Below are 17,827 nucleotides of genomic sequence, written 5' to 3'. Positions count from 1 at the left end.
ATAAAAAATAATAATACTCTTTCAATGGGTGCTATTCCTGTGTCGTTGACAGAGCTTGCCCATATATTGTGGATGCTATGCCCATGCGATGCTGTCTTGTACGCAATGTCCCTCTTGAAGATGTTGATGATGTGGTTTCGGCTTTGAGGATCCATGTCAATCAAGACGCTTGCAATCTCTTCATTTTGACATAGAACTTGGGGAATCATTCTTGGTACATAATGTTAATGGTAGGCACTTAGAGAGGTTTCAAGATCGAGAGTAAGCTAAAAAGTTACTCTTCAACCAGCTGTTGTCAGCGTGTGGTATATGGTGCGCGTTGACAGATTTACCAGAGAATTATACATACAGTACTTTGAAGAGCAGATGAAGGCAACGAAGGCTTAGTTTAGTTCGAACTTCGGTAGTTGGTTTCACAAGACATGACAAACAAGCAATACAAGAATGAGGTGAAGGGACTTGCAGCTCAACCCCAGGGCCTTTCCTACGAGCGGCATAACCCTGCTCGCTGTGGTCCCTACAAGGATAGTCGGTATAGATGTGAGCATATATATGTGTTCTGTGGATAATCGAGTCTGGACCAGACAATCCAGTGATCACCAGCATGAGCATCGATCTGCGCAATTCGGAACCGATGACATGTGTCAACCAAGTCAGCGAGTCTGACCACCCGATCCTGTTAGTCGCCTCTTAAGACAAGCATAGTCGCCTTCTATGGCAAGCATGGGTCGCTGAGGGCCTATTCTACAACAATGGACAGGCAAAGATTCAACAATGAACAGACAGAGAAACAATAACACTTCCTTCTACAGTTGATGTGATGACAGGCGCAACCAAGGGGGAAGACCAATAAAGGCTGTAAATGTCATATACGGTAATTAATGGGAGTGACAAGGAGGGACAGGGTACCTGACAAAACAATGATACTCTGCGGTAGTGATACAGATTAAGAATGCAGGTTGAATAATAATAACTAAATATCATACGGCCTGGCTACATAGGTTTTGGTCTTTAGAAATATTTGGACATGGCTGTCCTGAAGTAGACATTATAACAGTATGCTCACTTGTGTGGTTATTTTTGTTGGATATTTGAAAAGACACAAGTTATATGTTTACCTACTTTTTCAACATATACCTGACGGACAATACTATTTTACGAAACTCTTGAATTGATTCATAAAAAAACATATCCCTTTACTTTTTCGAATCAAATTATTGTCAATCATATTAAAAGGTATCACACTGAATCAATGAAGTGAATATTTTCAGGGATACTACTTGTGTTTGGGCTATGGACTGCCAATGCCAAGACGTCGGGACTAACCATCAAAGAAGGCTACAAAAGCATCTACAACCTGAAGCCAGGGAACAGTTGCGATATTGGTGTCTCGTGGCAAAGCGTTAAAGACGTCAAACCTGGCGAGTGCTTTATGACAATAGACGGCAAGCCAGACAGGGTTCATGAAAAGGATGTTAAGATAGAAGACAAATCTGCCATTTTCACTCTGACAGAGAGCCATTTTGATGGGGAGTTTGGGATCCACGACCTTGTAGTCTACCTAATAAAGGGCAAGTACAACGATTCCCTTGAAATCTACATATACTTTGAAGAAGAACCTGACGGTCTCTCTGTACCAGATACGAAGGTATATGTTAATGTGGATCAAAACATCAATTTCACCGCGAATTTAACGTCGGGTACAAATATTAAGGCGGAGTGGATGGTTAACGTTAACGATTCAAATTTACTCTCGTTTAATGATACTGTTCGAGAAATATATCATATCAGAAACTTTACCGAGGTAGCGGTCCATAACATCAGCCTGATAGTAGCGAATGAACTGACAAGTAAGGTTGAATTCTTTGACGTGTGCGTGCAAAATGCCATTAACAATATATCTTTAGTTCCGAAAGATATCACTGGTGAACCTAGCAAGGAGGTCAAGTTTGGGGTGAAAGTTGGTGAAAACGCACTGTTACCAATGGGGAGAGTGGAAGCAACAGTTACATTTGGAGACAAATCAAATTCGGCCAAAAAGACGATTTTAGAGGGTATAACGATAAATAATGAAAGGGATCCGACTACGCTTCAGAAGACTGATGATGACAAGAAAGGAAAAACAACACAGTTTGCCCATACATATAGAGATCAAGGTACATACACTGTTACTGTAACTCTAAAGTCTCAAGCAGATGTTGTCGTACTTAACGCCACTGTCAACATCTGGGCTGACTTACAAAATGTCAAGCTTGAACCCAAGCTATACCACGTTACAGTTAATGAACCTATCCAGTTTCCGATGTTAGGCGATAAGGAGTATGGATTCAAGTATAAAATTATGTATGGAGATGGAAAGACTGATGAGGAAACAGGCGATTCATCATATATCACATTCAAAGTTCCTCGACTATCTCACATATACACAACAACAGGCAAGTACGACGTTCTATTTACGGCTTATAACACAATTTCAAACTCCACATCGGCAGTTAAGGTGAAAGTGTGGGATCCTATACCATCCATCAGTCTCAACCCCAAACTTAAAACAGTCACTAAAGTTGAGGGGACGGTTGTATTCAATCTAGAAGTAGGTGATGGAAACCTTCCGGCAGAAACACAGTGCTCGTTTGTTTTTGAAGAAGAAACTGCCGAGCAACAAAGAACTCTTGCGAGAGATATTACCATTGAACACAATTACAAAACACCTGGGAATTACACTGCTGTTGTCAAATGCTCTAACAAGGTAACTGAGAAGAATGCAACATCATACATAACAGTGCTGGATTTTACTATTTCTGACTTTCAAGTGATCAGCGAAAGACTGTGGCCTATGAATGTGTCAGAACCAACATCCGTCTCCTTCAGAATTGCATTGTTCAAGATGCCAGTACCACCTCCTGGAGTGACAACAGTGTGGGACTTTGGGGATGGATCTCCTGTGGGTGCATCTTCTCTGGTGACGTGGGAGACTAGACATGAATATAAAACAAGAGGGCAATACAATGTTTCTGTCGTTATAACACATAACAAGCTGAACTGTACGCATACCTTCACTGTTCTGTTAGGTTTGATAAGCTTGACTGTCGATAGATATACTGGTTTCACGAATGAACAAAAATTCAGTTTCACATTACATTCACAGAGCTCGCTCAACTTCAAATACAAAATTGCCTTTGGTGATGAAGAAGAAGTGGAGATGAATTCCTCATCCGCCGTTCACATGTACCGTGTTCGCGGAGTGTTTCAGCCATCTGTGACAGGGTGGAATGACACAGTGTCCGAATCTTTCAATCTAGAAAAAGAAATAGTAACAGACAATCGTCTTACAAACGCACTTGAACTACAACACGTGAATCACACTTACTTCCCACCTGGGAAATTTAATCTAACAATAAAGGTTCCTCCTAACAAACAAGATCTGTCCAGCATTACTTGTCAGATAACCTACGGAGATGACATTGACAAGGAGGTCTATAATTTCACAGGAAATATTTCAAAAAGTCACCCCAAAGTGCTTAGTTATGGTTATAAAACACTGGGTATTCACAACATAACAGTAAACTGTTCCAACATGCTGGACATTATAGTTCTTTCAAGCAAGATAAGGATAATCAACCACTGCTTCTCAACGGAGGGTATTTTTGACAGACAGTATTCTAACCCAAAGACCCCGATGATGGCGTTCACACATCTTCCCGTGAAGATACGAGCTCGACTAGCCATACCATGCTACGACAAAGGACCCGATTTTTACTGGGATATTTATACGTACTTTTCAAGCAAGAATAAGTCTTACATACCAATCACACAACCTTATGCCGACTTTATCCAGTTAGAGCAAGGGACGATGCAATCTTCACTATATGAAATTCAGCTAAATATAAGTTTTACATTGCTACATGACAACTGGTTCGTTGAGACAACGTATCTGCGCTACAGGGACCCACTATTAATATCCGGTATAAGTGGTGGCGCCCTGCGGGCTATCACACAGAAGGATCTTATCATTGACGCGGCTGGTCTGTCCTATGATCCTATCGCTGGCATGGGAGACGTCACAGGCTTGGAGTTTTCCTGGAACTGCTACACTGTCAGCAGTAAAACAGTGAGGGAGATAGAGGCAAAACAGAATTTATCAAGCCCAGTGAAGTGCAACACTATCACGATGCCAGTAAAGACGGGGGTTCTTCTCTTCAAAGGAAGTGCACAAGACGCAAAAGGTTTCGTATTTGATGTGGTTGTCAAGAAAGGAGCAAGATCATCATACCCTTCTCGTCAACTGATACAGATCCTAGAGGATGCTCCAATTATTAACCTAAGGTACGAAGTGGTGTAGTGAGTTCAAGTGTAATTGGTATGTCTCGGTAATCTGATGTGCTACCTCTTTGTAAATACACGGCTGCCCAAAAGTCTACAACCCAGCACTAACTGTACGTCCTTCATCGCCTTATGTCCCAAATATTCATCAGGTTTCTCCAGGTCGGAACACTTGGCTAAATGGCAGCTTTCCTATAGCGTTGATTAACCTCATTCATACCTTGGCTTACCAATAATGGGTTTAATGATAATCATATCCCGATTCATGAGCACCCTGTGTAAGTCATACCATAGTTACTCCGTCTTCTACCCGGAGTTATCCCTTCACCCCTACCAAGCTCCCTTTACAAACCTCTTGCACCGGAGGGTGTGGTCATGTGCATAGAACTCAGGTCACAAATCATTAGAAGTCAAGCGACATTGGGCGCTCAGTGTACCGATATGGGTGACTGTTTGGCTGACTCCGGAGTATTGCTAGCACTTCTGTCCTGCCTGATAACGAAGTAAATGTGAGTCATGTATTCTAAGTTCAGGCAAGTGAGTTTCTTCAAAACTGCCTATGCTCACATAACAAAAAATGGATACCTGGTGGCATAAGTCATGTGACTACAACCCTCTAGCGCCTCAAAGTATGGGTTATCCAGGGTAATAAGGCATGATGCGCTCTGAGCATACCTATAGCATGGAGGCAGCGCAATGCAAATGCCAGTGTAGATTTAGCATCCATAAATTTGGACTTAATAAACTACTTAGGATGACTAAGCAATACGTCTTTAATTCATTCTTTACGAAAATATAACTAATACATATACGAATCAGCTCCACACAAACATAATGGAACACTCTGAACAGCCTGTTCTAAATGAACAGTAGAACCTACACTGCTTTTTTTTTGTAGATTTTGTTCATGATACTGAAAAAATCCTGGCAATACTCTTTAAAATCTGTTGATTTTTTTCTATAGATGTGTGATCAACTGTGAGATGAAGAAAGCCGTGTCTTCAGAGTTGTCTGTGGAGTCAATGTGCGAGTCCTGTACCGAAGCACAAGCAGCCAAGGCAACCTACACGTGGACCTTGCAATCCAAGGCAAAGGGAAGTCAGATCTTCAAACCAATTCCCAACTTTTTAGAACTGTTCAAGGACACAGGTAAAATAAGCTCTTATTATGACCGTGTTTAGGGTAGTTACAACACGTTAGCTAGCAATTAAGAAGGCGTAGAAGGGGTTTTCCTCAATCACTGACCTGATAGACAGTCAATGATGCTCAAAAGTCGTGTTAAGAGAAGTCAGTCCCTTAGTAATCAATTTACAGTATTATATATGCATATATTGATATGAAATGGTGCCTTCCAGGCACAAATCCTGCTTCAATAGTGATGAAGAGAAACTCGATGACCCCAGGCACTTTGTACCGCCTGGAACTGGAAGTTGAGGTGAAGGGGATGAAAAACAAAGGCTTTTCATCCCTTGACCTGCTGGCAAACATTCCACCACGAGGGGGCACCTGTGACATAGATCCCAAAGAAGGCAAGTTGTATGTCGTTCGTATCGAATTGGAGCATTGTTTTGTAATATCAACGTTATATCATCTCACAGAATGTAGGATCATAAGTGTCATGAGTTCGTGAACACGAATTGAACCTCAAAGCTTAAAGAGCATAGTGTAACTCACTATTCAGTGTTGTACTAGGATATGCACTGGAAACCCAGTTTGTTGTGACGTGCTCTGGATGGAAGGATGAGGGGTATCGGATGTCCAGGGGAAACAAGGATGACCTTCAGGAACCCAAGGAATACACATGTGGCCTACGAAAGGATGACTTTTACTTTCTGCTTTACGACAAAAGTAGGTTCACGCTGTCCTTCGTGTTAATTATGAAAAATCATTCATTTTTATTTATTTATTTATTCATTTATTTGAAATCTTTTACTGGATTACTCAAAGGCGATGTCAGCTTAACTGCATGTTTGTTCCTTATGGCGTTATACAGCTGGAAACTGCTATTGTGATTTATTTTACCGCTTAGAAAATACCCAGTTTTTTGTTCAGAAGATAATCTCCCAAAATAATATATTTTGTCAAATAAATAAATTAAACTGATTACTCAACAGCATTCTTAAACTATTGTATGTTAAAGCTGGAGCAGCCTCTCCCAAAATGAAAATGCCGTTGGCTCCCGACACCCAGGATACTGCCTACATTGTAGAAGTAAAAGTACTTGACGTCATGAAGGACTTCACTCTGGTGAAGTTACCAATAAAGGTAAATAAGGTCGCGGGGCATTAGAACTCTGCATTGGACGATTAGAAATATCAGATATATTGATGTTACTTCCTTATATGGACAACCTTTCACATTTTGCTAATAAGTGGGGAGTTCTGTTGTCACGAAAACAGTTGACAGTATCTGTCATATCTTAAAGCTATGTCATACCAGTGTCTCATCTGCTTGTCATCTATTAAAATCTGTGCAATATCCGCACTGGTGTTGGGATATGAAACACACGACGAATCTTTTTGCTATTTTATAAACAGCCATATAAGGGGTATATCGTCAGACTGGCTGGTGCATGATGGTGGTGCATGACGGCTGGTGACTTGACCACGTGAATCTTTACGCACGTGTTTTGTACCACTCTGAGTATGTCGCCGTGTCATACTATTTATTTGTAACATATCTTCCAAGCAGAATGATTTTGGCAACAAGCAACGTTGTTGTATAAAAATATCCAAAAGCAGAGTAAGAAAAAAAGTCCAAAGAAACAATCTAAATTTTAATCCAAACAGAATAGATAATATACACAGACACGAGTGCTGAACTGTCGCGATCGGTAAACAGTATAGTATACATAGACGTGTGTGCTACCCTGTCAGTAAACAGTGCCCTATACATTATAAGTTGTTCAGTGGTCACGAGGAGGGCATAGGTTGATGTTTCCTCGTTATTTGTTTATGTTCCCTCAGCCTGTAGAGCACCGAGGGACAAGTGAAGAACGTATTTATCTTACCGAACTCCTCAATATTAATTCTAAACTGTTTGAAGCATCGGATCGTACACTTCGCCAACCTATGTGAATGAAACGATTCGAATCTTGATGGGTTTTTTTCCCTGCAGCTATTGTCTTATTAAAGTCGCAGCAATATAAAAACATATTTAGAGTTAACTGCCTTTCATCGATTTGTATTCGCAAAACATCGGTAATTTCTGTGCATCATGCGTGATTCAATGTCTTTGAAAGACGCCACAGTTCCAGTGACTATGTGACATGCCTGTAAATGCCATTTCCATCAGTTACCATGGACCCATACTTTGTAATTTGTACGATGGATTATCATGCAGCTAAGCAGCACCAGGATGTAACAGTCTTTTGTTTTCACCACAGTAATGAATGTTCCTTATAACTGAATAGCTGCTAGGCTGGATCATAAGCAAATCAAACACATCCTAATTCGTGCTTATTATAACTAAAGCTTAAATTTGCCACTTTTCTAGCATAAAATATCTTATTCAGTGTCAGTTTACTATCAAAACCTTGAAATTTCAAATATTTTCTCGTTACTCTTCGCTACGTTTCTAGAAGTAACGAGAATATGGTTGATGTAAATTAATCGAAGTAACAGGAAAATAATACTCGAAGTTTCAATCAAGCTTATCCAGTTCTTCTGTACTTTTTTCCGATACTGAAGCTTTGTAATTCTGAATTTATGTTACAGCTCAATCCTCCACAATCAGTCACGGCTCTGATGGACATCACAAACTTGAATCCAAGCGAAGACAGTGGGGGCTTTGGGTTAGGTGCTCTAGATAGCTTTGACTTTGGTGGAACCAATAGTTTGGAAGGGTTGGCTGACATTAGCATGAGTGATTTTGGACTCAGTGGCGATGACGGGGATCTGGGTGGACTTGGTGATGTTTTGAGTGATCTGGGGAACATTGCTGGGGTAAGTGATTCAGAAGCTGGTGGTGTAGCAGGAATTGCTGCAATTGGCTTAGGTCCTGGGCAGTCATCTGAGGGTATAGGGCTGTTAGGAGAGGGGACTGGTCAAACAGTAGACTTTGGTCAAAGTACTGGTCAGGGCACGGATCAAGGGCAATCTAGGTATGGTGGAATTCAAGGTATGGGTGTAGGGCCAGGAATGGGTACAGGACAAGGTATGGGTGGAGGGCCAGGCCCTTTTACCGGACAACGTATGGGTGGAGGACCAGGTGTAGGTACAGGGCAAGGAATGGGTGGAAGTCAAAGTATAGGTGGAGGGTCCGGTGTGGGTGGAGGTCGAGATTTGGTTACAGGGCAAGGTATGAGTGGACGGCCAGGTCAAGGTACAGCAGGACAGGGTATGGGTGGAGAGTCAGGTAAAGGTGGAAATCAAGGTCTTGGTATTGGACAAAGTATGGGTGGAAATCATGCTTTGGGTGCAGGACACGGTATTGGTGGAAATCAGGCTTTGGGCACAGGACAAGGTATGGGTGAAAATCGAGGTATGGGTGGAGGGCCAGGTGCACGTACAAGACAAGGTATGGATGGAGGAGTGCCAGGTCAAGGGATAGGTGGAAATCGAGGTTTGGGTACAGGACAGAGTACGGGTGGACATGAAGGTCAAGGTATGGGAGGAAATCAAGATTTGGGAATAGCACAAGGTATGGGTGGAACTCAAAGTTTGGGTACAGGGCAAAATATGGGTGTAAATCAAGGTACAGGTGGAGGACATGGTCTACGTACAGCACAAGGAATGGGTGGAGGGAAAGGTCAAGGTACGGGTGGAAATCAAGGTTTGGGTACAGTACAAGGTGTGAGCGGAAAGCGAGTTTGGGGAACTGGACAAGGCATGAGCGGAGGACCAGGAATGGGTAGAGGACAAGGTATGGGAGGAGGGACTGGTGTGGGTACAGGACAAGGTATGGGTGGAAATCAAGGTTTGGGTACAGGACAAGGTATGGGAGGAGGGACAGGTGTGGGTGCAGGGCAAGATATGGGAGGAAAGCAAGATATGAGAGGACATCAAGGTATGCGTGGAGGACCAGGTGAACGTACAGGACAAGGTAGAGGAGGAAGACCAGGTCAAGGGATAGCTGGAAATCAAGGTTTGGGCACAGGCCAAGGTATTGGTGGACATCAAGTTTTTGGTATTGGACAAGGTACAGGCGGAAATCAAGTTTTGGGAATAGGACAAGGTATGGGTGGACATCAAGCTTGGGGAACAGGACATGGTGTGGGAGCAGGGCCAGGTATGGCTATAGGACAAGGTATGGGAGGACCTGCAGGACAAGATATGGGTGCAGGACAAGATATGGGAGCAGGGTCAGGTGCACGGCAAGGCATGGAATCCAGGCCAGGTATTGGTGCAGGACAAGGTATGGGAGCAGGGACAGGTGCAGGGCAAGATATGGGAGCAAGGCCAGGCATGTATGCAGGACAAGGTTTGGGAGCAGGACCAGGTATCTATGCAGGACAAGGTATGGGAGCAGGGCCCGGTATGGGTGTAGGACAAGGTATGGGAACAGGGCCAGGTATGGGTGCAGTACAAGATATAGGAGGAGGGCCCGGTATGGGTATAGGACAAGGTATGGGAGGAGGGCCAGGTATGCATGCACGACAAGGTATCAGAGGAGGGTCAGGTATGTATGCAGGACAAGGTATGGGAGGAGGGCCCGGTATGGGTGCAGGACAAGGTATGGGAGGAGGGCCCGGTATGGGTGCAGGACAAGGTATGGGAGGAGGGCCAGGTATGGGTGCAGAACAAAGTATGGGAGGAGGGCCAGGTATGGGTGCAGAACAAAGTATGGGAGGAGGGATAGGTGTGGGTGCAGGACAAGGTATGGGAGCCAGGCCAGGTATGGGTGCAGGACTAGGTATGGGAGCGAAGCCAGGTACAGGTGCAGGACAAGGTATGGGGGCCAGGCCAGGTATAGGTGCAGGACAAGGTATGGGGGACAGGCCAGGTATGGGTGCAGGACAAGGTATGGGAGACAGGCCAGGTATAGGTGCAGGACAGGGTATGGGGGCCAGGCCAGGTATGGGTGCAGGACTAGGTATGGGGGACAGGCCAGGTATGGGTGCAGGACTAGGTATGGGAGGAGGGCCAGGTATGGGTGCAGGACAGGGTATGGGGGACAGGCCAGGTATGGGTGCAGGACAAGGTATGGGAGCCAGGCCAGGTATGGGTGCAGGACAAGGTATGGGGGCCAGGCCAGGTATAGGTGCAGGACAAGGTATGGGGGCCAGGCCAGGTATAGGTGCAGGACAAGGTATGGGGGCCAGGCCAGGTATGGGTGCAGGACAAGGTATGGGGGCCAGGCCAGGTATGGGTGCAGGACAAGGTATGGGGGCCTGGCCAGGTATAGGTGCAGGACAGGGTATGGGGGCCAGGCCAGGTATGGGTGCAGGACAAGGTGTGGGTGGAAAACAAGGTATGGGTGGAAGTTTGCTTGAAAATCAAGGTAGGGATAGACATCAAGGGTTGGGTGGAACTGAAGGTTTTGGTGATAACCTAGATATAGAGGGAAAACAGATGATTGGTGGAAGGCAAGGTATGGGCAGAAGTCGAGGTTTAGGGAGAGGAAGAGGTATTGGTGGAGGACAAGGTAGCGTTGGTACTCAAGGCATGCGCTACGGCCAACGTGTCGGTGGCCAGGGACACAGTTCGATGGGCTCACGTTATGGGCAACCAAACTACAGGCAACGTTATGGGCAACCAAACTACAGGCAACGTTCTGCGGCAAATGCCGCAGTCAAGCGAGCTCATGCTGCAAAATGTAAGTCATCTTAATGCAACATATTCACATTTACAGTATGTAGTTTGTAGTCGGACTCAACATAGATATCCTGTTGTTGTTTTTGTTCCCTATGGTTGTTTAAACATCTCACTGTTTTACCATGTTTGGGGGTCATGTCAGGGTCACAAAAGCGGTGAATGTAACATGGGAACACACTTCTTTTTTGATACATTTCGGTTTTCAGACTGGAACCAAAGAGTAACCCTTCTATATGCAAAGTAAGGTAGCATGAAACAAACAACAAAGACAATGTATACAGTTAACAGTGGTATTGTGTATTTTAATAATGACATATAGTAATACATTTCTGAATTAAACCAAAGCAATGTAATGCACTTACTACATTATTTCACAATAATTTCAATTTCAAAACAGTTCAAACGAGTTCAAAGGAAACATCATTCTTGTGATTGAAACCGTATTTAGATGACGTAAATATGTGAATAAACAAACAACAAATGGTAAAGACTACAACTATGTTGACTACATACTGAGGATCTGCTTTTTGACAGATTGTGTATGGGTTTCGATGGCAGCATGTTAACAGATCCTGCATCATAACCTAGTTTCTATATTACAGGGCCCCTATTCTCGAAAGGATCCTAGCCCTAAGATATCCTAACTTTGATCCTAGCGTCTAGGATAGGTGTCCTATCTTATTCTCGAAAAGTATCATAGCGCTAGGATATCCTAACTTAGGACAAATACTAGAATAGGTTCTGACTTCTAAGTCCATCTTAGTGGAAATCAACATGGTATGGTACCTGTTTGTTCACCAATTTTGACATTGTGAAAGCTTAATTACTGCTGAATTTACAACAGCACGCAGTGTTTTTATGAGTTAAGAATTTGTTTTAGTTTGTATCATCAATTTATCAGTTGTGAATAAGATTTACTTGTTGCAATACACATATTCCTTAGATCTACAACCGATATGTATTTTATTCTTACCTATTCTATCCCTTTTTATTCACAACATCGCTCTTTTCTGTCACATTCCTCTGAAATGCCAAGGCATGCGCACTCAATAAGGGAAATAGCGTCTGTTTATTTCCTAAGTGAATTTTCACTTTGTGAGATGACGCATAATGAAAGTTCAAGTCATGATAATCATTAAGAAAGTCAAATGAAACTATTTTTTGCACGTCTTAATTCTCTTTTGGGCAGACTTCAAAATCTGACGACAAACGTTATGTCCTAGTTTAATAAATGAATGTGATGTAATGAAAATATTGAATATGTTAACAATTTACTTAGATCTGATAAAATAGTTTAGATCTATTGGAGTACACGTTCACCCTATTTTTCTGGATACAAGGTATGATATTTTATTATAAATAGAATTAATTACAATTCCTTCTAGATCAAGTAAGTCCACCAAAAGCTGAATTTCACCACTTTCAAACCTTTTACTTCGATTTCTAGTCTCACCATTTGTCTTGTAAACGAGATTGTAAAGTTGCCCTTACATATGTGTTTTTCATGCAATGAATTATAGATAATATTTAGGTGAACTTGATGAAGATTTTTTTCTATCTCACCTATTGAAGAGCTCGCTATCTTAGCTTGGATCGTTTCGAGAATGGGTCTTATCTTAACAGTAGGATGTCACAACTCCTGTCCTAACTAGTTAGGATCTGTCTTAGCTCGGACACTTTCGAGAATAGGCACCCAGTTATCCTACTCCTATCTACTTTAAACCACAAACCTCCATTTTTACTACTAGGTATATTCAGTGTACGTAGCAAAGCCAAATGCAAAAACACTCTCCGTTGACAAAAACACTGTGCCAGACAAGAGTAACTGGTCAATTAACGGTTAATACTTTGATCGATGCTGTAATATTTTTCATTCAACTGAATTTTCTCCTGATGTAATGCATCGACCACATAAAACCTTAATTCATGAGATCATTAAGTGAACATTAAGTGATCGATGGCAAATATAAAGATGTAAGTGTATACTACCTAAGACGGGTTGCAGCAAGGGCAGTAGTAATCGCTGTATTCCATTCAGTTTAGTTGCCATACAATTTCTGAGGGATCAACGCTGGTTTGAGGAAACGAACGGATCTCCATTGTTGCATAAGATGTACGCATAAGAATCTGCTGTGCATTAAAGTTCAAAGCTGTATATACCTATTTATATAAGCAAAGTTTTAAAATTTTCTGTTCGGTTTACTGATTGCAATAAATCAAGTGAGTGTTTAATGCCATGGGTCAGTAGACATTACATTATTACATAACGTGATTAAACATCAAGATAAAAGCAAGACTTAGTAAATAAGATAATGGATCAGTCACCAAGCCATACACGCATCAGAAAATCAGAAAAAAACTTTACACTGCAGGGATATTTTATTACAAGAGATTGAACTACGTTACATTGTCACCTTTTGTTACAATTAGATCGTGATAATAACATTTTGTAATACGTCTTCAGTTTATACCGGTTAATACTTTATTCATTTTTAAAGATTCCGTGGTTTCTGGAGCACATATACGTGCAAGTGTTATAACTTTTTATGCAACGAAGAAATCCCTTGACAAATAAAATGTTATGTTCAGAAAAGATTATTTGTATGTATGTTTTCTGCTGCTTTCACTTTGCTTCTAAAATGTATTTAGTCAAACATGATGCAGAAGCATTGCTGTTTTTCCTGTCATCAGTCCGATCAAATTTGAAAAAGTTGAAGAAGGAAGAACGAGCAGCGTTTGTAGTTGCCGCCATTGTACACAAGGGCAAGAAGTCTTTGGAGCAAAGCAAAACTACGGGAAACCTTCTCAAGTCCGTCAATATTGTCTCCACCCTTGCTTCCGTCGTGAACCGTATTGTGAGTATACTATGTCATACATTGACAATGGGGTTGTTCATAAAGCATATCGCGATCATAATGTGTAAAAGGATTGAAATGAACGTTTTTCTTTTAGTAGTGATTATTTTTTCATGAATATTTTTATAACATGTCAAAATGTAAGCAACGTTGTTTCAAGGTTTTATTTCCAGGAGATACATGTTAGCTTGGTCGCTGTTTGCAGAGGCAATGATACGTGTACATGGTTTTTAGTATATTTTTTTATCTCACTTTTGATCTGGTGAAAGTTTGGTTAAACTTCTTTCCTACTCATGGTGTAGATATTCTTCTTTACCATTAGGCAGATAGTGTTTACAGGGTAGTTATTTTTCAATTTAAAACCACATAATATATTTTCTAATGCTAATCCAATTTGTCCTTCGCCCATTATCCCGAGACACTGCTCTCAGGACAATTCAGTTCACACTCCCTGTAGAAAATGACACTGAAACATTGGATGCCATACACATTCCTGTTTACAAAATGTGCATAATTGTGATTCTCTAATTCCAGTCTTGTGTAAATAGATTAAAATATTCTGAGTAATCTGGAAATCTTGGAAATATTTCAAATTTACACACTGTGTATATGGCCTAGGCATGAAATGTATATAACCCAATCATTAATGGGAAATCGTCTTCCTGATATTTCTTCCGATTAATACATTAAATATCCTTTAATATCAATAAATAAAGTTATTGTATACCTCTGTATACCTCTTTTTCTTCATTCAAATAGAAGAGTCCAGTTTCAAGTGGCGACGCTTGTTTATCACTGCCTAATCTGTTGTCAGCAGACCATGAAGTGTTGTTTTAAGAATGTAGGCGAATAGAGATGTAGGCGGATAGAGAACAATCCCCTCGTGACTGCGTGTAAGTAAATAACATGTTCACGTTATGAAAAGTACCGGTATGACTAGAAGGACGTCACGCTGGCAACGAGGATGGGATGAGATCCTCCCCGGTGAAAGAACTCGGATGTGTTCGGATAGGACTTAGTAGCCTTGGCAGCACACAGATCGCTTACCAACACGTGAGTGTGTGCACATACCTGACATCAAATAGGAATAAGGAATAGAATTGTGCAAGATAGTACAAGATACAGTTAGTAACTCTTGCAATTCCGTGCAAAATAGCAGTTTGAGAGGGAACGACGGTTGCCTAGCCAACGGAACGACATATCGCGTAAAATAAAATGCGTCGACGGAATTCGACTGAGTAAAGAAAGACCCATCTCTTTTGTTGAATATGAGGATATTGCAGAACGTTAGTGTGAGAATGAGGAGTAAGCACATAAACTTTGGACAGGACAATTGTGTGTTTAGATTAATTATTTATTCTGTTGCTTATTGGAGAGACACTGCTCAAGAATAAAGTTTTTTCCTTTCAATTGCTCTGAGACCGAGAAGCTTTTCTGGACAAGAGATAGCAGATTCTATGTGAGGCAGATTGTACTAAACGAAAGTGGACAAAGCCATCTAGAAGTGGTGGAAGAGTGAAAAGCACCATTGTCGCACGAGTTTCGTCGATGAAAGGGAAAATGTCAGCAGAGTCGACAGATCTACCAGTTCTATTGATACGACTATGGGCAGGGGAAAGGAACTATCATGAATGGTTGACATGCGGGTATAACCAGGGATACTCTATAACAGGGATTGGTCACTCGCTTGCTTTCCTTACCATTTGTACTAATTAACGTGTGCCTCGCCATGCTCCACTGCACACGTCGACTTGGTTTGTTCTCAGCGCAAATCGGCTGCGCTTAACAGTATTTCAACCAGTTTACTGTCGGAAACTATCGGCATCTCCCGGAGTAATACTCGGTAAATTGGAGTAGGCTCCCCTGAATGTTGTCACAACAAGCTGGTTACACTTCCTGTCGCCGAATGATGCATGTGTGGATTAATGAGAGGACTTGAGAATGTGTTTACACATTGCCTTGTTCAAAGACTCTCTGTTTATGTGACAATTTTGATACAGCGTTCGAAACGATCGCCAGCCCAGAGGCCCAGCGTCGGTTGTTAATGTATCAGGCCAACAGTTTCAGTTATCTGCAGGCCCTTGTGGTCTTCTGTCAATTAGATCTCATTTCTTTTCAACTAGCATCTTGCCCATAATTTGTATTAATGTTCAGGAATTATCCCTGATCCTTCATGTTAGGATAACTTCCAGTTTCACTTCATAGTATTATATATTCAGTGCCGCATAGGAATGTCAGCAGTCTATAACTTCTCTGTGTAAACTTCTCTGTGCTCCATACACTTCACTAATGGATTTTGTAGGGATTGTGAAACCCTCTACAATGAAGACTATTTTGTTTTTATTGGTTTGATTTCAACAAAATGGGTATGCAGACTTTAAAGACTGCAAGCCCTGATGGCCAAATGGCAAACTAAAGAACTGCAAACACTGTTATTATAAATATTTGAAATTATCTGTTACACAATTAAAATGTCTCATTATGTTTCAGTGGTTTTCTGTTTGTGTGGAATGCTTAGGCTGCATAAAAAATATGTTTCTCAGGCACATTCTTTTCAAAAGTGACGAGTAAGACTTTGGTTTTTAATTTTTGATAGAAAAATGTGACGAGGGAGGAACACATTTTTATTTCTTTTTCCTTCAGGAATACAGTTTGGAAAGTTAAGCACATGTTAATGAGTTGTAGATTCAGTCAGTCTCATTCTTACAGACACTCAGTCTATAATGGACAAATGGACGGTCGTGGCAAAGTCGAAATTATTTTTTTTAAGAGGGCAGTTAATGAAGATGACCAGATGTCTTCCTGCATGTGCGCTATTGCATGGATACTGACACAGTCACTCCCACCTAAAAAAACCAGAAAGTTTAAAACCATCACAAAGCGTTAAAAAGTCCTTTGCAGTTTTGTGATATATCAACAATAGTTTCAGAACTAAAACATTCAAGCATCAAAGGCATCCATGGCAGATTAGAACAGATCAGATATGTCATACCTCACACTTTCACCAGATAGAATATTCCCCTCAATACTTAGAGGTGTATTTGAAAGAAATGAATTTTAGGATGACATTGGCTTGTAGTAATGAGTGATCACATCAGATCAACAATATGTCATATTTTTCACACACATGAAATACTTGTGAATGTATACACCCTACCATTTTTTTTTAATTCATAAAATCATCACTATTACTTCCAAACACCTCTCACCAGATGGAACGTTCCCCTAACAGAAATTAAAGGTGTGTGTGAAAGAAGTTTTTTGAGCAATAACTAGAAACACTCAAAAAATGCTGTGTAGTATTTCAATGGCGGATCAGAACAGATCAGCGAGATGACACGTTTTTCACACACCTCAAATACATCCTAACAATATGTTTAGATAATGAAATTATAAATATTACCTGCAAACACCTTTCGGGTCATAGTATATTCCCCTCATAAATATTTAAGGTGCATGTGAAAGAGGTTTTGGAGCAATAACTAGAAACACTCAAAGTTATACTATTTCAATGGCGGATCAGAACAGATCGGCGAGATGGCACATTTTTCAACACCTCAAAAACATCCTACCGATTTTTTTAAACTTATAAAATTATCACTATTACTTCCACACACCTTTCACTAGATGGTATGTTCCCCTAATGGAAATTAAAGGTGTTTGTGAATGAAGTTTTTGAAGCTGAAACAAAAGCACTCAAACAACGCCGTGGAATATTTCAATGACGGATCGGATCAGATCGGCGAGATGACACATATTTCACACACCTCAAGTACGTCCTAACAATTTATTTTAGATTATGAAACTATCACTATTACCTGCAAACACCTTTCGCCTGATGGTAAATTCCCCTCATAAAAATTAAAGGTGTATGTGAAAGGCGGTGTTGAGCAATAT

General features: G+C 41.3%; 1 protein-coding gene across 1 annotated transcript in view; it reads left to right on the top strand.

Annotated features, from left to right (window-relative positions):
* The first annotated feature begins 422 nt into the window (after positions 1-422).
* LOC137284028 (uncharacterized) overlaps positions 423-17,827 on the top strand; it is a 39,609-nt gene continuing 22,204 nt past the window's right edge. Inside the window, exons 1-13 of the mRNA XM_067815688.1 lie at positions 423-540; positions 1,272-1,648; positions 2,747-2,941; positions 3,146-3,264; positions 3,943-4,323; positions 5,285-5,469; positions 5,676-5,849; positions 6,013-6,168; positions 6,461-6,585; positions 8,037-8,553; positions 8,677-9,903; positions 9,970-11,076; positions 13,767-13,930. Of these exons, the coding sequence (XP_067671789.1) occupies positions 423-540; positions 1,272-1,648; positions 2,747-2,941; positions 3,146-3,264; positions 3,943-4,323; positions 5,285-5,469; positions 5,676-5,849; positions 6,013-6,168; positions 6,461-6,585; positions 8,037-8,553; positions 8,677-9,903; positions 9,970-11,076; positions 13,767-13,930 (4,845 nt within the window). The remainder of the gene's footprint in view (positions 541-1,271; positions 1,649-2,746; positions 2,942-3,145; positions 3,265-3,942; positions 4,324-5,284; positions 5,470-5,675; positions 5,850-6,012; positions 6,169-6,460; positions 6,586-8,036; positions 8,554-8,676; positions 9,904-9,969; positions 11,077-13,766; positions 13,931-17,827) is intronic.

This window comes from Haliotis asinina, chromosome 5, assembly GCF_037392515.1.
Source record: "Haliotis asinina isolate JCU_RB_2024 chromosome 5, JCU_Hal_asi_v2, whole genome shotgun sequence".
Taxonomy (NCBI): domain Eukaryota; kingdom Metazoa; phylum Mollusca; class Gastropoda; order Lepetellida; family Haliotidae; genus Haliotis; species Haliotis asinina.
This window is presented reverse-complemented; position numbering and strand designations above follow the sequence as displayed.